General features: G+C 38.3%; 4 protein-coding genes across 9 annotated transcripts in view; 2 read left to right on the top strand and 2 right to left on the bottom strand.

The window, feature by feature from the left end:
• Positions 1-1,093: 1,093 nt before the first annotated feature.
• pigx (phosphatidylinositol glycan anchor biosynthesis, class X) lies at positions 1,094-2,789 on the bottom strand. The gene is made up of 6 exons (XM_055218530.2): positions 2,629-2,789; positions 2,378-2,453; positions 2,161-2,293; positions 1,855-2,068; positions 1,671-1,771; positions 1,094-1,482 (listed from the first exon to the last, which is right to left on the bottom strand). The coding sequence occupies exons 1-6, from the start codon at positions 2,690-2,692 to the stop codon at positions 1,324-1,326; spliced, it is 747 nt and encodes a 248-aa protein (XP_055074505.2). The 5' UTR covers positions 2,693-2,789; the 3' UTR covers positions 1,094-1,323.
• On the top strand, positions 2,721-5,942 carry cep19 (centrosomal protein 19). Of its 5 annotated transcripts, none has more exons than XM_055218532.2 (4): positions 2,795-2,877; positions 2,949-3,017; positions 5,153-5,300; positions 5,524-5,942. In XM_055218532.2, exons 3-4 carry the CDS (start codon positions 5,171-5,173, stop codon positions 5,877-5,879), a joined length of 486 nt encoding a protein of 161 aa, XP_055074507.1. In that variant the 5' UTR covers positions 2,795-2,877; positions 2,949-3,017; positions 5,153-5,170; the 3' UTR covers positions 5,880-5,942. The 5 variants fall into 5 exon arrangements, with proteins under 5 accessions (XP_055074506.1, XP_055074509.1, XP_055074510.1 ...); XM_055218536.2 differs by having other exon boundaries at positions 2,818-2,877; positions 5,129-5,300; XM_055218531.2 differs by lacking the exon at positions 2,949-3,017 and having other exon boundaries at positions 2,721-2,877.
• Positions 5,943-7,729: 1,787 nt separating this feature from the next.
• ing5a (inhibitor of growth family, member 5a) lies at positions 7,730-13,526 on the bottom strand. The gene is made up of 8 exons (XM_073861557.1): positions 13,371-13,526; positions 12,796-12,873; positions 12,398-12,558; positions 9,742-9,853; positions 9,463-9,565; positions 9,251-9,386; positions 9,096-9,157; positions 7,730-9,012 (listed from the first exon to the last, which is right to left on the bottom strand). Exons 1-8 carry the CDS (start codon positions 13,405-13,407, stop codon positions 8,973-8,975), a joined length of 729 nt encoding a protein of 242 aa, XP_073717658.1. The 5' UTR covers positions 13,408-13,526; the 3' UTR covers positions 7,730-8,972.
• A 445-nt stretch (positions 13,527-13,971) lies between these two features.
• impact (impact RWD domain protein) overlaps positions 13,972-22,021 on the top strand; it is a 39,726-nt gene continuing 31,676 nt past the window's right edge. Inside the window, exons 1-6 of one of the 2 annotated variants that reach the window (XM_055217585.2) lie at positions 13,972-14,055; positions 14,173-14,214; positions 14,283-14,411; positions 15,333-15,385; positions 15,489-15,551; positions 15,674-15,759. In XM_055217585.2, the coding sequence (XP_055073560.2) occupies positions 14,173-14,214; positions 14,283-14,411; positions 15,333-15,385; positions 15,489-15,551; positions 15,674-15,759 (373 nt within the window). In that variant the 5' untranslated portion in view covers positions 13,972-14,055. The remainder of the gene's footprint in view (positions 14,056-14,172; positions 14,215-14,282; positions 14,412-15,332; positions 15,386-15,488; positions 15,552-15,673; positions 15,760-22,021) is intronic. The other variant, XM_073861484.1, reaches the window with a different exon arrangement.

A 22,021-nucleotide genomic window follows, 5' to 3' on the forward strand; every position in this document is an offset into this window, starting at 1 on the left:
GAAACTAACTACTTTTTCACGACTGTTTCCCAATAGCCTAGTAACTTTGTCGCACATTCGTCGTTTGAACCATGTTGGTTTACCCTAATTTGATGATGTCACATGGGAGGTGAAGTAATAATTAATCGATTTAATGTCAGATTACTTCTGTAAATAACATATATTGCATCGGAAGACTGATTTTGTTATCGTGATTTAGTTGTCTGTTGTTTATTTTTAAGATATTTAATTCATGCGCAAATTCCCTCTTAGGTCACTTCTCCCAGGGATTCCCCAGGGTCTTAAAGCTCGTAGGACTGCGCACATGCGCAGCATTCAAGTGCAGCGCTTTAATTCTGTTTACAAACTTAAAGATGTAAAATAAATGTTAAAGCAACACTATGTAGTTTCCATGTAAAAATGACTTACAGCTCCACCATGTGGTTGAAAAGCGCAACAGTGACTTGTATCAGACACTCTTCTGCAGGCAGGGGGAGGGGCGGGACTGTGTGTTCTACCCTCCACCGCCACTTTCAGAGTGTGCTTGTAGCAGCTCGGAGGCTGCTCAGGTTGCAGCAACAGTACAATTTGCCCAGTTAAAAGTTGTTCTATAACTGAAATAATTTTAGAGACATTATTTAAAGGTAAAAAAAACTACATAGTGTTGCTTTAATATATTTATAGTGACGGATATAGAATGCACTACGTTTTTTGCGTATTTTGGTCAAAAGCATGATAAACGTAAGCACGTAAGGAACTATGCTTCTAACAACAGATGCAGAGCGTTCGTTTAAACCACCCAAGTTTGCGATGCAGCAACTTCTTGACCTGCGTCAGTAACAACGTAACTTACGACAGTAGTTGGCTGACGATACTTTTGGGAAATGCACCCCTGAACGACCCAATTTTTCACATGCTTACAGAGAATGGTTTACCAAAACAAAGTCACTGGGTTGTTCTTTTTCACGTTTTCTAGGTTGATAGAAACAATGGGGACCCAATTATAGCACTTAAACATGGAAAATGTCAGATTTTTGACCCCTTTAAAAAACTTGCAAAACATCACTATGTCACTTCATTAAATTATTGTAATTAGAGATGGACAAAGATCAAATATTTTCTAAACTTATTTAATAAAACTAACATGCCATTTTATTTACAATTCATATTTCCTGTAAAAAAATCCATAGTAACAGTAGTATTATTATAGAATAAAATGGTAATTATTTACATATGTCTTTCAATAAAAAAAATCTCAATATATACAGACAAAAAAAATCAGATTTACATATAAATCCATACACCATGTCCATTTTAAAAAAATCTCCATTAGTTCATTAACCTCTATTTTGTTTTTATTGAAATATTTGAGGTCCTGTGGTTCCACATGGCCCTAAAAAGCAAAAAAGAGCTCAGCAGGGTTACTAATACAGTGCCAACACAAACAATAAAGATCTGTGTCGCATCTCCGACTGGAATATCCAGGCTTACAGGTCCTGTTTCCTAAGAAGGTGGAAAACAAATGAATCTGTTTATTAACATTACATGCACACTTTAATCATAATGTATTTCATTAGCTAAATAGATGTTGCATTGTGTTAGTAATACAAAAGGTCACGCCCTTAGTTAAAAGGAAACAGAAACTAATACAAATACAACCTATAATTTATACTTTATGAACATATAATTACCTCTAAATCCTGAATCTCCAACCATGAACATATGCTGACATTACTGATTGTACAGGGAGCATCAATGACTTCATAAGATAAATGCGAAGGTGGAGTCTTGCCTACAATTAAAAAGCAAATAAACTTGTGAGAAGGCAAATGTATAGTCTAATTTATGATAAAAATATTGTTTATATGTGTTTACATTGATCTGAACGAATCAACAGCCTGGGTGACCCGATGTCCACTTTAACCCATTTATCACCAGACTCTGAGGGTCTGTGGTACCGGGCGTGAATGGGAACCGTCGCCTCATGTTGCCCAGAGATCTCAGATGATGGGGAAAGATAAATAAATGCGGTAAAACCAGTGGACAAATATTCTGGAGCTTCCAGATCAACCTTTGAATCCAGAAGAACCTACACAAAACAACACAAGACACTCGAGTTCAAGTTCATAAATTTCATAATATAATATATTATAAAATTATATGTGCTTTAAGAGAGATCACCTCCAAACCTGTGTCCTCTATCAGAGTTGCCAGCTGATATTCATCCATGTAGACTCCACTTGGCATCTTCTGGACTAGTAAAGCTTTCACATCATGATTTACTTTGTCATATTGAACACTGTATTGAAGATCTCTACAAAGCGAACAATACAAATTGTATTATTTTTTTAAACGTTATAAACACACATAAATATATATATAAACAAGTAAAAGCTACCTGTGAAATCCTGCTTTGGTGATCTTCATTGAAATCATCACTGACTTTAACCATTTAGACGAAAAACAGTCATCCACTTTAAGAAAAAACATTACAAAAAATATATAAGTATATTAAAAATGTATACGTATATAAATTGGCGTAGAAAGACAAACGGAAGCAGTGTACTTTTGTTTACATTACAAGCTGTCCGTCATTCATTTGAAATCAGGCAGTTATTATAAACACACACTAAATTACTGTATTAATACCTTCTTGTGAGCCTCCATTGTGAATAAAACCCAAAACGATTAACAATAAATAAAAATGAATCATGATCGATGTGCAGACATGCTGTTATGCAGATATCGTGTGCAGTTACTTCCGTGTTTGGCGAGGCTGAAACGGCAGATGGCGCTGCAGAGACTTTTACACTAAAATCCGTCAGCGCAGAAGAAGAAGACACAAACAGTGAAAATCTCAAGAACCAAAGATTTTTCTGCGTTATATCTACATTGCTGGTTCGTTTTCGAATTCATGTACTTTAAACTTTATGTGAGTCTGTGTTTTAATAATACAGTCTTTATCATAGGACGAATGTGGCCTTTTCGTGACGCCCGTTGTTGCCATGGTTACTAATCTCAAGATAAATCATAGATAGGTTTGAAATGCTCGTATATATATATTATCTGTCTGTCCTCTTCCAGCTGTCTATCTATCTATCCTGTCTTCTGTCTGTCTATCCTCTCTTCTAACTGTCTGTCTATCTATCCTGTCTTCCAGCTGTCTATCTATCTATCCTGTCTTCTGTCTGTCTCTTCTGTCTTCCAGCTGTCTATCTATCCTATCTTCCAGCTGTCCGTCTATCTATCTATCCTGTCTTCTGTCTGTCTGTCCTCTCTTCCAGTTGTCTGTCTATCCTCTCTTCTAGCTGTCTGTCTGTCTGTCTGTCTGTCTGTCTGTCTGTCTGTCTGTCTGTCTCTCTGTCTGTCTGTCCTGCTTTCCAGCTATCTATATGTCTGTGTGTCTTTCTGTCCTCTCTTCCAGTTGTCTTGTCTAGCTGTCTGTCTGTCTGTCTGTCTGTCTGTCTATATATCTGTCTATCCTGTCTTCCAGCTATCTATCTGTCTGTCTGTCTGTCTATCCTGTCTTTCAGCTGTTTTGTCTTGTCTGTCTATCCTGTCTTCCAGCTGTCTTGTCTAGCTGTCTGTCTGTCTGTCTGTCTAACCTCCCTTCCAGATTTATTGTATAGCTGTCTGTCTGTCTATCCTGCTTTCTTCTATCTGTCTGTCTGTTCTCTCTTCCAGCTGTCTGTCTGTCTATCCTGTCTTCCAGCTATCTATCTATCTGTCCGTCTGTTCTCTCTTCCAGCTGTTTTGTCTTGTCTGTCTGTCTATCCTGCCTTTCAGCTGTTTTTTCCTGTCTGTCTGTCTATCCTGTCTTCCAGCTGTTTTGTCCTGTCTGTCTGTCTATCCTGTCTTCCAGCTGTTTTGTCCTGTCTGTCTGTCTATCTATCCTGTCTTCCAGCTATCTATCTGTCTGTCTGTCTGTTCTCTCTTCCAGCTGTCTGTCTGTCTATCCTGTCTTCCAGCTGTTTTGTCTTGTCTGTCTGTCTATCCTGTCTTCCAGCTGTTTTGTCCTGTCTGTCTGTCTGTCTGTCTATTTTGTCTTCCAGCGGTCTTGTCTAGCTGTCTGTCTGTCTGTCTATCCTGTCTTCCAGCTATCTATCTGTCTGTCTGTCTGTTCTCTCTTCCAGCTGTCTGTCTGTCTATCCTGTCTTCCAGCTGTTTTGTCTTGTCTGTCTGTCTACCAGCTGTTTTGTCTTATCTGTCTGTCTATCCTGTCTTTCAGCTGTTTTGTCCCATCTGTCTGTCTGTCTATCCTGTCTTTCAGCTGTTTTGTCCTGTCTGTCTGTCTGTCTATCCTGTCTTCCAGCTGTTTTGTCCTGTCTGTCTGTCTGTCTGTCTATCCTGTCTTCCAGCTATCTATCTGTCTGTCTGTCTGTTCTCTCTTCCAGCTGTCTGTCTGTCTGTCTATCCTGTCTTCCAGCTGTTTTGTCTTGTCTGTCTGTCTATTCTGTTTTCCAGCTGTTTTGTCTTGTCTGTCTGTCTATCCTGTCTTCCAGCTGTTTTGTCTTTTCTGTCTGTCTATTCTGTCTTTCAGCTGTTTTGTCCTGTCTGTCTGTCTATCCTCCCTTCCAGCTTTCTTGTCTAGCTGTCTGTCTGTCTATCCTGTCTTCCAGCTATCTATCTGTCTGTCTGTTCTCTCTTCCAGCTGTCTGTCTGTCTATCTATCCTATCTTTCAGCTGTTTTGTCCTGTCTGTCTGTTTATCCTGTCTTCCAGCTGTCTTGTCTAGCTGTCTGTCTGTCTGACTGTCTGACCTCTCTTCCAGCTGTCTTGTCTAGCTGTCTGTCTCTCTGTCCTGCCTTCCAGGTGTCTGTCTGTCCTCTCTTCCAGCTGTCTGTCTGTCTGTCCTCCCTTCCAGCTGTCTGTCTCTCTGTCCTGTCTTCCAGGTGTCTGTCTGTCCTCTCTTCCAGCTGTCTGTCTGTCTGATTATCCTCCCTTCCAGCTTTCTTGTCTAGCTGTCTGTCTGTCTATCCTGTCTTCCAGCTATCTGTCTGTCTGTCTGTCTCTCCTGGCTTTCAGCTATTCTGTCTTGTCTGTCTATCCTGTCTTTCAGCTGTTTTGTCCTGTCTGTCTGTCTATTCTGTCTTCCAGCTGTCTATCTATGTTTGTTTACTATATTCTCTCTCTCTTTATCTCTCTCACAGTACGCTTGTGTTGATTGTCTACAGATGCCAATGTAAGTGACAATGTCTATAGTAGCAAAGCGATGTGGAGTGAAGTTTGATCCACCTTCAATCATCATCGTATATGAGAATAAAAACACCAGCAGGATGAGAAAAAGAATTATACCAGTCAGAAATTTCTCACAGTACTCAGGTTTGACTATTAAAGCTATCTTTATATTGTATTATATGCATGAATGTAGGTTTAAGTTAAACACTTGAGTGATGTTTTTGTTTGAATGATTTTAATCCACAGCTTCATAAATTGTGCTTAGCACTACACTTAATAATTCATTCTTATATTTTGCATTATATAATGTTTGCTTTTGAAAATCATTATAAAATGCTACCCTAACAGCTTTGACCTCTCTTTTAAGACTGCAGCCGGGCAGCAGAGAGACTGAAGTATCACGTTCGTCACAGCGTGTACGTCGAGTCCGTTTCTTTAGCTCAGCTGGAACGATTGCATCTCATTCTTCGTGATCACTTACGGGGCCTCAGCTTAGAGGAGAGTCTGGCTGCACAACAGGGGCCCGGCCCCAGTGACGAAGACCTGAATAAACTGAGCGACGAGGAGTTAAACCGCAGAAAAGCCCAGATGGACCAACTGTTTGAACGGAACCGCAGACATAAGGACGATGCAGACTTTGTGTACGATTTAGAGGTGGAGTTTCCTGAGAACAGTGTACGAGAGGAGTGTAGCTGGGACGATCATTCAGACGATGAATTTTAGATGACGAACACTAAAACTTATTTTTGGAATTTACTTGAATTAGATTAAAGACCTATGATGTTGTGTTATAGTTAGTTTGTTAGGGAGAAATGTAGTTGCATTTCTATTAACATCTATGCATTTTAATTGCAAACTTAGTTTTCCATATAGTATATTTCTGGGCATTTAAAGGTACAATCTATAATTTTTACACGCTAGTGGTCAACAAAAACACATCCGTAGCTTGATGATGCTGTAAAAGAGCGTGGATTGGTGCAACGATGGTCATCTTCTCTGTCGATAGGAATCAATCTGACAGGCCTCACAAATCATGTCGATGGTTGATGAATGAAATAAAGTTTTAAACATGTGCTAGAATTAGTAATGTGCTAGTTGTTACTACTTCCACATTCTGCATGCAGTACTGCGCAGACTGATTGGTGTATGAGAAAATACTGCTTTCGAATTGCTTTTGCAATACTTTGATGTCATTTGAGCAGTGACAAGTGAAGTCAAAACACACTTATGGTTTCTGTGGCCGCAAATGTGGAAACTGAGGATAACCCAGACATGACATCACTGACAACCAACCCAATGAACAGGGCGTAGCGCTTTATGAAATGATTTTGAAGGGACACTCCAATTTTTTTTTTGAGAATATGCTCATTTTCCAGCTCTTCTAGAATTAAACACTTGATTTTTACCGTTTTGGAATCCATTCAGCTGATCTCCGGGTCTGGCGCTAGCACTTTTAGCATTGCTTAGCATAATCCATTGAATCTGATTAGACCATTAGCATCACGCTAAAAATTAACAAAAGAGTTTCAATATTTTCCTATTTAAAACTTGACTTAAGGACTTTGCTACTGTAACATGACTGCAGGAGGCGCAATATTACACACTGCCCAAAAATAGTCCTCTGCAATTGAAAGTTACTAAGTGGACTATTTTTGGCTGCTGCGTAATATCACTACGCCTGTCGCCTGCTGCAGCCATGTTAAGGCAGCAAAGTCCTTGATTATTACGCCAGAATGAGAGTATAGTTCCTAGCCATCTCTGCCTAGAAAATCTCAACTTTTAATTTTCCGTCAGTCTTAGCACAAAATGTAACTACAGAAGATTCAAGTTTTAAATAGGAAAAATATCAAAACTTTTTGGTTATTTTTAGCGTGATGCTAATGGTCTAATCAGATTCAATGGATTATGCTAAGCTATGCTAAAAGTGCTAGCGCCAGACCCGGAGATCAACTGAATGGATTCCAAAACAGTAAGAATCAAATGCTTAAATCTAGAGGAGCTGGAAAATGAGCATATTTTCAAAAAAAAGTGGAATGCCCCTTTAAACATTGCTAAAAAATTGGGATAATGTAAGTATGTGTGGAAAAAATATACACTGTGCTATAGGTTTTTGGATATTTTAATGCAAAAACCTTAAATATTGTGCCTTTAATAAATATAAACATAATTTTAAAAGGATGAATTGGAACTAACAGGTGTCAAACTTTGTCAACATTGTTTAGTAAAGCATATTGTACCCTAAAAAAACTGTTTTTTTCCAATGCAAAATTTATACTTTTAGTCAGTTTTAAAGGGATAGTTCACTGAAAAATTCAGGCAACCTCAAATTTCATTGTTCTGCTGAATACAAATGAAGATATTTTGAACAACATTGTATTTTGTAGGAAATAATACCATGGAGGTTAATGGTGCCCCAGATTTATTTGGTTATTAACCCTTTTCAAAATATCTTTGCGTTCAGCAGATCTAAAAAATTTAAATGGGGTTTGAACAACTTAATGGTGAGTAAAAGATGACCAATTTTTATTTCTCGGTGAACTGTCCCTGTAAGACAAATTATTCAAAACAAAAAGTAGTTTTAATGGTAAAGGTTTATTTGTTTTTATGAAAAGCTTTGTGGAACACATAGTCCATATAACCAGGGATAGTTAAACATTAAAAAATAAACAACAAAACAGAATGCTACTTGATTGTCACACGTTCAACCTTTGTGTTCTACCCACTAATATAACATAACGCAATTTAAAGATTGTACAGTCCATTCACACAGGTTTTAAACTCTGATATGCTAATCTCACATCAATAGTATTACACAATATTCGGCTTCATATTTGGATAACGTTCGTATAGAATCATAAAAATTTATGCAATTTATACAACAGCGATGTAGCTCACATGCTAACACCACTTAATCTCACTTTGGTAGATCATCCGATGATCAGTTTTGTGCCATCACAACAGTTTCTTTTCTGACCTTTACAGCAATAAAAGCTGCTTTTTGCGAGAAAATTCAGGCCTTGAGTACAAAGTGCATGACAGCTGCTGGAGAAGTACGGCAGATACTGCCCAAAAAATTCATTATTTAAAACATTCAGAAATAGAAACGACAAATGCACATGTACTGTAACTACAGCGGATGCATTGCTGTGATAAAGCAGTAGTCTTAATAACAGATCGCTTTGAGTTCTGTAGAAGAAAATGTTGATTGTCCAACTCAAATGGAACAACATTGAAACTGCGCCACTTATCTCTGCTCCATAATTTTGGGTTTTTGCTTTTGCAATACATGATTGGGTAGAAAAACATATCCTTGCATTTTAAGTTTCAACAAAAGCTGGAGTTTCAAACTCGAATCGAGGCAAAACGAAGAAGAAAAGTAAAGTAGTCACGTTAAATCTACATAAAACATTGGCTGCATTCAACATCTTATGCATAAATCCTCTAGAATTACAAGCAAGTTTGTGGTTTTCCTCTAAATGACTTGCAGTGCTAGAAACATCACGAGCGACGGTTTGGATGCTTGAAGCTTCAAATGAAAGCGTAAAAGAATAAAGAAAAATATATTTCATATATATCCTAGGTTTGTCTAAAAAAGACATTTGACAACACAAAACAAAACTTACTAAATGGAAACATTTCAAGTACTTTAAAAAATAAAAACTTTCTTCTGACCCTAATGTATATCATGGCCTTATAAAGAAGTATATATATATTTATATTATTATATTATACTATTTTACCATCTAGACAAAATACATATATATTTATACGTATATATTCACATATAAATGTAATCTCTCAACGTACAAATCCATCTTATTTTTTCTTTCGATCCTGGGTGCATCGTGGACAAAACCTGCAAGAAAAGAACACGGGTTCATTTCTCATCTAGACAACTGAGTTATGAACAGTTCCTACTTTAAATGCCGGCTGACATACCATTTCCCTTTGGGTTTGGTCGTCAGGTCAACACAGGCGAAGTGAAACCACTCGATCGGACACTGTTAATAAAAGCAATACACGTTTGTTAAGCATAGATATATAAAAGAAAGGCAAAGAAAGTACAGACACACAAAGCAAAAAGCGTTTCGTACATCGGGGTTGTCGCATCCGATCATTTCTCCGTATGACACTTGGTGACACAGGCAGTACGTGGGTTCATTGGGGTCCACTGGCATGTCTAAGACGTCTGATGGGTGAACTGGAAGGACGGCTTCAGGGAACTCAGGCCTGCAGAAAATCATTAATGTGCTTACAACTACAAACACACTTTTAGTTTGAAGATCATAGAGAACACACAACTCACCCGTTTTTGATTTTCTTCTTTTTGGGGGATTCTTCATCCAAACTTCTTCTTCCTCTTCCTTTAGATCCTCGTTTTTCCTTTAGGCTTCCTCTACCACCCACCTCTACAGAAAACACAAGTGCATACTTTATTAAAAGTGTGCAGTACATTAGCTACAGCCTGTTATTGTGTCATATATATCCTTAATAACTTTCTGCATGCTTCTACAATAACCAATTTTATACATTCACAATCTTGACTCAAATCAGTCATGTTTTATTGTTCACGTCAATGTCTTACTTTTGAGCGCCCTGTTATCTGGACTTTCGTAGCCGCTGACATCCAGCTTTTCCTTCAGCTCGTTTTCAAAGCGCGCAAGATCAGCATCAAGTCTGCGGATGTGTTTGTCCACCTAGCGGAAAGTCAGAAAATTTTCAATAATTCAGTCCCTCCAGAAAAACGCGATTATGCGATCGCATGATTCAACGCATAGTCAGCCAAAGTCTGCATATTTATGCAAGGGCCACATTTTTTCAAATACTCCGCACTTTTGCAGCATAAATTGCAGATTTCCGTGCGCAAAATATGCACGGCTTGCATGATTTCATAATCCCCACATTTTCGTAGCAAAAATCAAATATATCTCAGCAGAAACACAAGTGCAGCCATGTCCCCTGGGAATGTTAGGAAGTGACTTGATTATGTGACGTGAACACCATTGAAAAGCTGCAAACTGTTCCCGCAGTTTTTGCAAGTCCCCGAAATTTTTGCAAGTCCCCGCAGTTTTTGCAAGTCCCCGAAATATTTGCAAGTCCCCGAAATATTTGCAAGTTCCCACAATTTTTGCAAGTCCCCGAAATATTTGCAAGTCCACACAGTTTTTGAAAAGTCCCCCAATTTTTGCAAGGTCCCCCAATTTTTGCAAGGTCCCACAATTTTTGCAAGTCCCCGCATTTTTTGCAAGTCCCCATAATTTTTGCAAGTCCCCGCAGTTTTTGCAAGTCCCCGCAGTTTTTGCAAGTCCCTGCAGTTTTTGCAAGTCCCCGCAGTTTTTGCAAGTCCCCGCAGTTATTGCAAGTCCCCGCAGTTATTGCAAGTCCCCATAATTTTTGCAAGTCCCCGCAGTTTTTGCACGTCCCCGCAGTTTTTGCAAGTCCCCGCAGTTTTTGCAAGTCCCCGCAGTTTTTGCAAGTCCCCGCATTTTTTGCAAGTCCCCAAAATATTTGCAAGTCCCCAAAATATTTGCAAGTTTCAACCATTTTTGCAAGTCCCCGCAGTTTTTGCAAGTCCCCGCAGTTTTTGAAAGGTCCCGCAGTTTTTGCAAGTCCCCGCAGTTTTTGCAAGTCCCCGCAGTTTTTGCAAGTCCCCGAAATATTTGCAAGTCCCCGAAATATTTGCAAGTTCCCACAATTTTTGCAAGTCCCCGAAATATTTGCAAGTCCCCACAGTTTTTGAAAAGTCCCCCAATTTTTGCAAGGTCCCACAATTTTTGCAAGGTCCCACAATTTTTGCAAGTCCCCGCATTTTTTGCAAGTCCCCATAATTTTTGCAAGTCCCCGCAGTTTTTGCAAGTCCCCGCAGTTTTTGCAAGTCCCCGCAGTTTTTGCAAGTCCCCGCAGTTTTTGCAAGTCCCCGCAGTTTTTGCAAGTCCCCGCAGTTATTGCAAGTCCCCGCAGTTATTGCAAGTCCCCATAATTTTTGCAAGTCCCCGCAGTTTTTGCACGTCCCCGCAGTTTTTGCAAGTCCCCGCAGTTTTTGCAAGTCCCCGCAGTTTTTGCAAGTCCCCGCAGTTATTGCAAGTCCCCATAATTTTTGCAAGTCCCCGCAGTTTTTGCACGTCCCCGCAGTTTTTGCAAGTCCCCGCAGTTTTTGCAAGTCCCCGCAGTTTTTGCAAGTCCCCGCATTTTTTGCAAGTCCCCAAAATATTTGCAAGTCCCCAAAATATTTGCAAGTTTCAACCATTTTTGCAAGTCCCCGCAGTTTTTGCAAGTCCCCGCAGTTTTTGAAAGGTCCCGCAGTTTTTGCAAGTCCCCGCAGTTTTTGCAAGTTTCCGCAATATTTGCAAGTCCCCGAAATATTTGCAAGTCCCCGAAATATTTGCAAGTTCCCACAATTTTTGCAAGTCCCCGAAATATTTGCAAGTCCCCACAGTTTTTGAAAAGTCCCCCAATTTTTGCAAGGTCCCACAATTTTTGCAAGGTCCTGCAATTTTTGAAAGGTCCCGCAGTTTTTGCAAGTCCCCGCAGTTTTTGCAAGGTCCCGCAATTTTTGCAAGTCCCCAAAATATTTGCAAGTCCCCAAAATATTTGCAAGTTCTCGCAATTTTTGCAAGTTCCCGCCGTTTTTTCAAGTTCCCGCAATTTTTGCAAGTCCCTGCAGTTTTTGCAAGTCGCCGAAATTTTTGCAAGTTCCCCAGTTTTTGCAAGTTCCCGCAGTTTTTTGCAAGTTCCCGCAATTTTTGAAAGGTCTCGCAATTTCTTAAAAGTCCCGCAATTTTTGCAAGGTCCCGCAGTTTCATCGCATAAAATTGCATAAATATCCTGCATATTCCATCGAATTTATTAAGAAAACGTGCCGCAAGATCAAGGATTTTTGCCCGCAACAATCACAAAAAAACTCAACGCTTTTCTGAAAGGACTAATAGCGCCAACGGAGAATAAACTTGGCACAAAGTCAGTATTTAAAGTGAAACAACAAAGCTGTCTGAAAAGTAGATAAAGATAAGAGTTCATAAAAACTGCATTTTTGCATAATTTTATTTAACATTTTAAACTTACTTGAAATTTCAAGGTTTTCAGTCATACGCCTCAAGCTTAAAGAAATTTTGCACTACATACTTTTATCAGTATGTGTGTTCCCTTATCGAACCCTTAACCCTTGCTGTGCAGACACAATGCTTTATCAATTGAGCTATAGAACCGAACGCTACCATACCAGATTGGATAAAACCACTAACCATTTCATACGTTTGCATGGCGAGTTGAACTTTATCGTCGCTGTATTCTTTGCATTTGCTGAATCCGTTTTGAATCTTCTGCAGGTGCTCCACTCTCTGTTCTGGGGCCAGATTGCGGACGTTGGAGATGTATTCTTCTGCAAGCTTATCGATTTCCTCTTTCTTTTCTGCACACACAGGACAATATTTCAAAAACAACATATGACACAACATAATTATAACTTAACATAAACTCAAACTCATCACTGATTAAATGTAAATATAAACATACACTCGTGCATCCGTCTCAAACCTAGTATAAGCCAACCTAGACTGCATTTTTGGCCAATCATTGCTCATCACAAGAATGCTGCCTAGATAGAAAACAAAAAATATTTAGAGACACATCTCACGTGTCATCTTTTCCTCAGCTCTGTTGTCAAGCTCCCGCATAAGTGTGAAATTTCTCTGGAGCTCGCACGGCAGGTTTTCAATACCTGTGGTCATCAAAACAACATGTATAAGTTAGTGTTAAAGACTTTGAACACATCAAACACAATAGCAAAGTTCTAGATTGCCATCTTCTCGTTATTCTGGTGTGCAAACACGATGCCACGTCATATTATTAACATGCATGCACGTGAAAACCGTTTTATAAACATCAGCACGTTTGTTGACATCGCCAGGATGTTGTCAACAACATGCTAACTATGTGTGACACTTCACTGACAACTATCGTTTTGGTTTCAAAGCACTAATACATATATAAGTGCCAACACCTCAGGCATAAATAACAAAATAAAGCCAGAAAACACATAAGCGTTGGTTTATGTTTACAAATTAAGCATTTTTGGCTAACTAGCTGCAGCTCGCTAAAGCTAATCTGACGTTAGCCATCGAAACCACATGAACTCGCGGCCGCTAAAACGTGTCGATAACCGTCGAAATTACGTTTAATCTGTCCGGTTGATTAAAAATGATAAATTATACTCACTATCGAGATAATGCTCGAGATATATCGCTGTCGCCATGGTGACAATCTTCTCTGGTCCACCGTATGTTTTTCTCCACCCGCCCGCCTGTGGAAGAACAACACGGGCTTGTCACGAATAATTCATGAGGCGGCTACCTGCCATAGGCCGAGAGGCGGCTGATTTGAATAGCGCGTTTTGATTGGATGGCGGTAGGGCTTGGCTCATTAGAGTTATCATACGGTGCAATGCGTATGACGTAAAGGTACCGCGAGGTTAAACAGCTCTGAATGGTTTCTAATTGCTCTCGCGGTACTTCGATGTCATATGCAGTTGGTCTGCGCATGATGGAGTCAAGCACATGTATGTTCAGTTTAATCTTCATATATAACTAGATAAAAAGTATAGTAACATTATAAATAAACATTTATCTTTTCTCGGTCATTATTACATATATCAAACATTTAAAATTTGCAACAATTATATGTATATTAATGGACTAGATAAATTTAGTTACTACAAAAATGTTAATTTAAATAATATTATAAAATACTGTTGTAAGATTTATACTAAAATACTAGTAACTATATATGTATATATAAATAAATAATAATAAATAAAAAGAAATAATTTTAGATACCCAAGATGTGCATGCTCTGACCCGGAAACAATGTGCGTGCCCCCTAGTGACGGAAGCATGAGGTGCACGTGAGTTGTTTCTCACACTTCACAGCTATTATGAATGTTAACATACACTTTAACATACACTTTTTGTTGTTAGTTACATTGTAAATGTATTTTTTTATTCATATATGTCTGAATTAGATGGACACATCAGACGAACATGAGAGTGATCTACAGTCACAGGTATAACTTATGTCTGATCTCTTCACATAACCTTATAAAATACAGCTAATCTGATGTTTCTGTCACAGATAGAAGAGATTGAAGCCCTGTCGTCTATCTACGGCGATGAATGGTGCGTGATTGACGAAGCGTCGAGAATATTCTGCATCAGAATATCAGAGAAAACCCAACAGCCCAAATGGACTGTCTGTTTACAGGTTACACATCATATACCTAAATATCACACTTATCAATATCGTAATATTGAATATTGCATGCACGTAAGTTGCACAGACTTCGTGGTAAAATCAAAGTGTATTACTATGGTAAAGTTTTGTCAACACCATGGTACGATTATCATATTTATCATGCTAAATAAAAACAAGACAACTTCTAATTGTTTCAAAACAGATACCATTATAAGCCATCAGCTTTTAACATTAAAATCAATAAAAAATTCCTTTATGTAGCTTTTGGGTCTTATTCCATTAGGATTTAATTGTGCTGTATCCAACACATTAGTGTACCAGTAGAGATCCCCAGAGACCATTATAGTCTCCATTAAAACCAACATAAATATCCATTAGAGCCATTATCCATTAGAATGTCTCTAATGGTTTCTATTGTTGTTTTAGCATCTGTCCTATTAAGGGATTATTTCACTTTTATATAAAATAATCCCGATAATTTACTCACTCTCATAACATCCCATGTCTTGAAGAAATTACGTTTTTTTTTGGGGGGGGGGTCCAGGATTTTTCTCCATATAGTGGACTCTAGTGGATCTCTGCTTTAATGCAGGCTATAAACGATCCCAACCGAGCCACAAGGGTCTTATCTAGCGAAACGATTGTAATTTTCACCAAAAAAAGTACTTTTCAACCACAATTTATCGTCTTGCACTAGCTGTGTGATGAGCCAGCGTGACTTTGCGTATTACGTTATCATGTCAAAAATGTTGATCGTTTGCTAGATAAGACCCTTATGCCTTGGTTGGGATCGCTTAGAGTCCTTTGAAGCTGAACTGAAATTGCAATTTACCCCATGAATACCATGGTACCACCATATTACCATGGTTAGGGTTGTGTGCTTTGATGTATGTTGAAGATGATTTATGTTGTTTGTTTGTTTGTTTACAGATAATCCTCCCCCCAGATTACCCAAGTTCAGCACCTCCAATATATCAAATAAAGTATGTTTAAAATTGCTTGTATTAGTATAGAAATATAAAGATGTATGATCCACTTTCAAGTTTCTACATATCTTCTGTTTATATTTTTATTTTTTCCCAACAGTGCCGCCTGGCTCAGAGGTCAGGACAGAATGACTTTATCAAACAGTTTAGAGGAACTGTACGTGTAAGTACTGGTATAAGGACGTCAGTAAATGTGTCCATCATGTAAAGTCTGTAGGGAAATCATGCTAGTGATAAGTGCAAGTGACATCTCTGTTTCATTTTTCACTGTTATTTGTTGTATAGGGAGAATGCAGGCGAGAACATTTTGTACCTGTGGGTTGAGAAAATCCGAGAATTCCTCGTGGAAAAATCCCAGAGTTCAATAACGGGTAAGAACCAAAAACTTCCCTTTGTTTTCAATGCAGAAAGTTATCATTGTACTGTAGTCAGTCACTAAATGCTTTTATCTGGTACGGTATTGATGAATAATTTAAATAATCAAGTGTCAAAGCCTCATATTTTTCAAGGTGCTTGAGAGACCAAAATTCAAACCAGCTTGAGTCTTTCGATGCCACATAAAAGATTCAAGTGAATATTTCGATATATTTATGAAACTTTGTGGTTCTTCGTAAATAAATAAAGTATTGGGATCTTGCTCTGGATGACGTGTATGATTTCCAGAGATAATGACGTCCACTGGATCTTGCACATCATAGAATACTTGAATGCAAAATTCAGAGCTTTGACACCTAGGCCCAAGTTTCTTTAAGTTTTCTTCGTGTGTGTCTGTAAATCCCTGCTTTATCATCTACATGATGTATTATTAAAAGCGGCTGCTGGAGATTTTTTGTCTGTGATATGTTGGGTTGCTGTAGGGGGCAGTAGTCGGCCATACCATGTGCTGTTTACATCTAACACATGTATAAACAAATCTAAATCATAGTAAAACACACAATAATGTTTGTTTTGGTAATAAATACAATTAAAAAGGAAAATTAGCCCATTATTTACTCACTTTTTTGCTGTTTTGGATGTATATGACTTCCTTTCTTCAGCTGAACACATTTTTGAGTTTAATAAATATAATCCTGGTGTTCTAAGCTTTGTAACGGCATTGAAAAGTCAAGCTCATCTATCATCAGAAAAAACAATCCAAACAACTCCAGTGGGTTAATGCATATCTTTTGAAGCAGTATGGTAAGAAGAAAACAATTTGTATTTTAAGTGTATAGACGATTTCAGCACTAACAACATAAACAAGCGGCTTTCGAGGAACAAACGTAACTTCCGGTAAACTCTGCTAAGAATAAAAACAACAAAGTCTTTTTAAAGTAGTTTATTTATATAACAAGCAACACATAGATTACCTAGGAAACTAAAACATGTGTTATTTTCAACGAGGTATTTGTTAAAGAGTTCAGTTTCAGCAACTAGTCAGACGATTAAACGAACAGAAACCGGAAGTAAAGTTCAGACCAGACGCTTATTCGCCTCACCGCACGTGCGTCCGATGAAACCATCTATACAGCAATTGATGTGTTGGTGTGAATGTAAACACATCTAGATCAAAAATGGAGGTGACCTCGCTACACATCGGTACGTAAGACGTTCATTAATTCTTGCAAGTCTTGTCACTTGTCGTCATATCCGTTGTGACGAAATGTGCAGTCACAATAGACACGAGAACCAATATCCTCTTACATACTGACGTGCCGCCATTTTTGATCGAGATGTGTTTATATTCAAACGATCAAAATGTGAATCGTTACTTTTCACAAACGTAGTATTTTTTTTCCAAAAAAGTTGAAGAAAGGAAGTCAAAAAATAAGTAAATTAGTTTCTTCGGACGCACGTGCATTGTCACAGTAACGCATCTGGATGTAACTCAACAAACATTTCCCTGCCAATGACGCTTTCCTGACGAGTTTTTACGGTAATCTGTAATTCCGCTATTATCCACTAGATGGATCCACTTACCCAATATATAAAAAACTGAGTTAAAAACAACATTCAAAACTCTGAATCTGATCTCTAACAAAATTCCTTTACAAAAATGCAATTATTTCAGCTTTTTGCTCAAAATTTTGTATGAAGATAGGATGAACGTTTTTTTCCCCAGTTCGTTTGTTTGTAAACTATAATAAACTACTCTAAAAGGACTCGAAAAGTTGTTATTGATTCTTTGTGATGTTTACAGGAAGTTACGTTTGTTCCACGAACTGCTTTCATTTATATGCAATTTAGCTTATCGGTCGGTGGTAAATATGTTATGGTTTTAACTAGCACCTTTCTTAAAGGGACATTACACGCAAAATAAAAATTCTGTCATTTGTTTAGTACATTTTCTCTTTTGCAAAACAGAAATGGAGATTTATATTAAAGGCCGTTTGCGCAGCTGTTTCTCAATACAGTAAAGTATTACATCAGGTTAAAGCTGTATATTGTAGGTGTCGTAGTGAACTGTGACACGTCAAGTTTGAATAAGCACAGAGAGACGTTTTTGACGAATATAATGGTATATGAGGTTAATTTCGAGGATGTATGAGGATTGTTGCGAAGCTCTTTAGCTCCTGGTTTCAGTTCATATGAGTCATCTGCTACAAGTGTGCGTCTTTCAGAAGTAAAAATGACAGACAGCGTAAGATCAACTGTTAAATAAGAGCCTCTTTGTTGTAGCTAGTAAGAAACGGCTGGCTATTAAAATAACAGATTGGGTCGCGTGTGAATTCCAGGATTTCGTTTTTTTTCTCACTAATTGCCGTTTTTGTTGAATCCCTACTAGGGTTTTGGTTTGTTTGTCTGTGCTCTATGTTTTGAGATGTTTAAGTGATGCAACACTGGAAACATTCATTTGTATATACAGTGAACGCTGGATCGGAGAGAATTGGAGTCAGGCGGGTGTTACCAGTCATTTATTCTCTCGGGCTTTAAGAGAACACGGCGTTCCGACGGCAGCTGGAAATTTCTGCCTGTTTCGGCATCCGGAAGAGCCGGATGAAAAAACCTTTGCATGCTTTTAATCTTTCGTGTGTCTGTGATCATAGGTGCTCGGTGTAAAAAATCAGCCCTCGAAAAGAATAGAAAGCTTACACTGTTCTCGGTGGAAATATACTGGAAGAAGGCACAATTGAAATGGGTGCCCAGGCCTGCCGGCAATCAGGTGCACAGTCTGTCATTAAGCTAGAGGTAACAGACCCTTCAGTGGGAAAAACACAACCTCTTTTGATTGTTCGAAACTGGTTGGGGGAGAGCCACATCTCAAGAATGAGGAAGTTATATATGTTGAAGAAAAAATAGGGCTGTTTATGCTGTAAATGGTGGCAGTCTTAGTAACTGTGGTTTTTAGGTGTACTATGAGTTACGGTTTGGTCAAACTAGACTTTAAGCATGAAAATATTTTTCGGACGTTTCTGTGAATATGGGCAGGGAGATCTTTGGCTTCGTCCATTTGTGCTTTTCAGTAGAGAGAAAGGTCACGCCTGACCTTTGAATTCATGTGTTACAAATTCGCATGTCAGAGTTCACCTTTGGTATGCAGCGAACTGCGAAATATCGTTGCACAAGCTTGGTTTTCTGGTTTAACACATTCGCATTTGTATGACTGGAAGTAGGGCTGTCACGGTTATGAAATTTGGCTAACAGTTAATTGTCTGATAAATTGTGATGATTATGAAGATTAATTGCCTGTTTGGGGCTTTAGTGATTATGACGATTAATTGCCTGTTTGATGCTTTGACGATTATGACGATTAATTGCTTGTTTGATGCTTTGCCGATTATTACGATTAATTGCTTGTTTGTGGCTCTGCCGATTAAGAGGATTAATTGCCTGTTTGATGCATTTGCGATTATGATGATTAATTGCCTGTTTGATGCATTTGCGATTATGAAGATTAATTGCCTGTTTGGGGCTATGCCGATTATAATGATTAATTACCTGTTTGGGGCTCTGACAATTATGACGGTTAATTGTCTGTTTGATGCTTTTCGATTATGACTATTAATTTGATGCTTTTGCGATTATGATCATTAATTGCCTTTTTGGGGCTCTGACGATTATGACGATTAATTGCCTGTTTGATGCTTTTGCGGTTGTGATGATTAATTGCCTGTTTGGGGCTTTGTCGATTATAACGATTAATTGCCTTTTTGGGGCTCTGGCGATTGTGATGATTAATTGCCTGTTTGGGGCTTTGCCGATTATAACGATTAATTGCCTGTTTGGGGCTCTGAGTATTATGAAGGTTAATTGCCTGTTTGGGGCTCTGACGAATATAAAGGTTAATTGCCTGTTTGGGGCTTTGCTGGTTATGACGATTAATTGCCTGCTTGGGGCTTTGCTGATTGTGACGATTAATTGCATGTTTGGGGCTTTGCTGATTATGACGATTAATTGCATGTTTGGGGCTTTGCTGATTATGACGATTGATTGCATGTTTGGGGCTCTGGCGATTATGATGATTAATTGCCTGTTTGGGGCTCTGACGATTATGACAATTAATTGCCTGTTTGGGGCTCTGACAATTATGACGATTAATGCCTGTTTGATGCTTTTCGATTATGACGATTAATTGCCTGTTTGATGCTTTGCCGATTGTGACGATTAATTGCCTGTTTGGGGCTCTGGCGATTATGACGGTTAATTGCCTGTTTGGGGCTCTGACGATTATGAAGGTTAATTGCCTGTTTGGAGCTTTGCCGATTATGACGATTAATTGCCTGTTTGGGGCTTTGCCGATTCTAACGGTTAATTGCCTGTTTGGGGCTCTAACGATTAAGAGGATTAATTGCCTGTTTGGGGCTTTACCGAATATGACGATTAATTGTCTGTTTTTATTGCTTTGACATTTAATTCTAATATATTTTTTGTTTGTTTATGAAATAATTTTCACACATTGATGTGATTATTTAAAACTTTTGCAAGGTTTACCTGACAATAAATATTAATGCACATAACACATATTTAAAAGTAATTATTTAATTAAAAAACTCAAAATTCTTCATAAGAAATAAACACAATAAAGTGTCTGAAAAATAACTGAAAATAAACGGACTATACCAGAACAGGTCTTAAATGGCAGCAAAAATGTCTGTATTAGCTGCAAAAAATAAATTAATTCCTTACAGATCCTTAAGAATAGCATCCTTTACTTTCCTTTAGTGATGCTCCGATCAATGCCGATCTCCACTAAAAATAACTGGCTGATCACTATTCTGAATCGGACAGCCGATCTTATTCACAGCTATTTCATGTACTACGGCTTTTAATCAGTAAGTCCTTATCGATCTAAAATCATTGTTAGTTTGAGTCGTTTATAACATGCATTTGAAAAAGCAACACTCATCATCAAACATAATTATTAAACATATTCTTTATTATCATGAAAATACCTGAAAAGGTTTGAAGAACAGCAATATAAATATATCCTTAAGACATTTCCTGGAATTGCGTGTCATCATAGCTGTGTATTGTTCTTCGTCTACAGCGCATTTTGAGTTTCTGCACGATAGCGCCCCCCTGGCTTTTGGATGTAGCGGCATTTCGCCGTAATTCATTGAGAAGCAAAGCAAGCATTATCGGCCGATCGATCGGACCATCCCTACTTCCCTTAATTTGGAATTGCTGTTTTGGAAACGTATGTTTTACCTGGCAGTTCATACTGCTTATCAAAGTTTTGCAGCATTTCTTTAAAAGCTGTTTTTTCACTGTATTGAATAGCTTTGCAATGTATCGCGTTACACTGTCAGTTAAGGTGATCTGAAATCATCGCAATGAGGTCAAACAATAACCATGAGACGATTATTTAATCATTATGATGAAATGGACGAACCAAAGGAATTAAATTGAAGAACCACTTCCCGGCCATATTTGCAGGAACGCCAGAAAATTATTTGCATACTTAAAGTCTAGTGTGACAGACCCTTTAGGTGGTTTTCTGTATAATTCACGTTAATGTAAAAGCGCAGCTCACACACGGGTGCTCACTTGTCTAGGAAATAAAGTAACTTGCGCATGCGTTTTAGCCAATGACGATGATCATTATTTTCCGCATAATTACCATGACAATTGATGAATTGTGCATTCGGATGCACATATGGGCAGCCGTCGCTTGCTCTGCTGTGTGTGATAACAACAAAATAATAAAAAATGTGCTCAGACGTGTTTTACTTTCTGTTGTACGTGCGCAGGACTGATAATGTAAGATGAACGCAAGTGCACCAAGGTTTGATAACCAGACGCTGCGAGCGGAGCCGAGAACAATCGTACTTGGTCTATTGTAATTGTATATGTGCTCCTATAGAGCTCAGCGGTTGAGCAAGAAAGTCATGGGTGTAGACCCAGGGGGAACACACATGCTGAATAAATATATACCTTGTAATGCAGTGTAAGCCGCTTTGGATAAAAGCGTCTGCCAAATGCATAAATGTAAATATCCAAGCACCTCAAACCAGCCTGCAAGATGGGAATTTGTGATGTGCAAATTGCGTTCAGCATTTTTTATTTATTTTTTGCTGTGTTAGCACTGTCACCTGCAAACATTTGCATAAAATGCCTTTAGTAAACCGGGTCCTATAAGGTGCATGCAAATAAATAATATTATCAGCTGGCTTAATGTATTCTTATTGAATTCCCCTGTGCTCTTTAAATCTC

Source organism: Misgurnus anguillicaudatus, chromosome 23 (assembly GCF_027580225.2).
Source record: "Misgurnus anguillicaudatus chromosome 23, ASM2758022v2, whole genome shotgun sequence".
Classification (NCBI taxonomy): domain Eukaryota; kingdom Metazoa; phylum Chordata; class Actinopteri; order Cypriniformes; family Cobitidae; genus Misgurnus; species Misgurnus anguillicaudatus.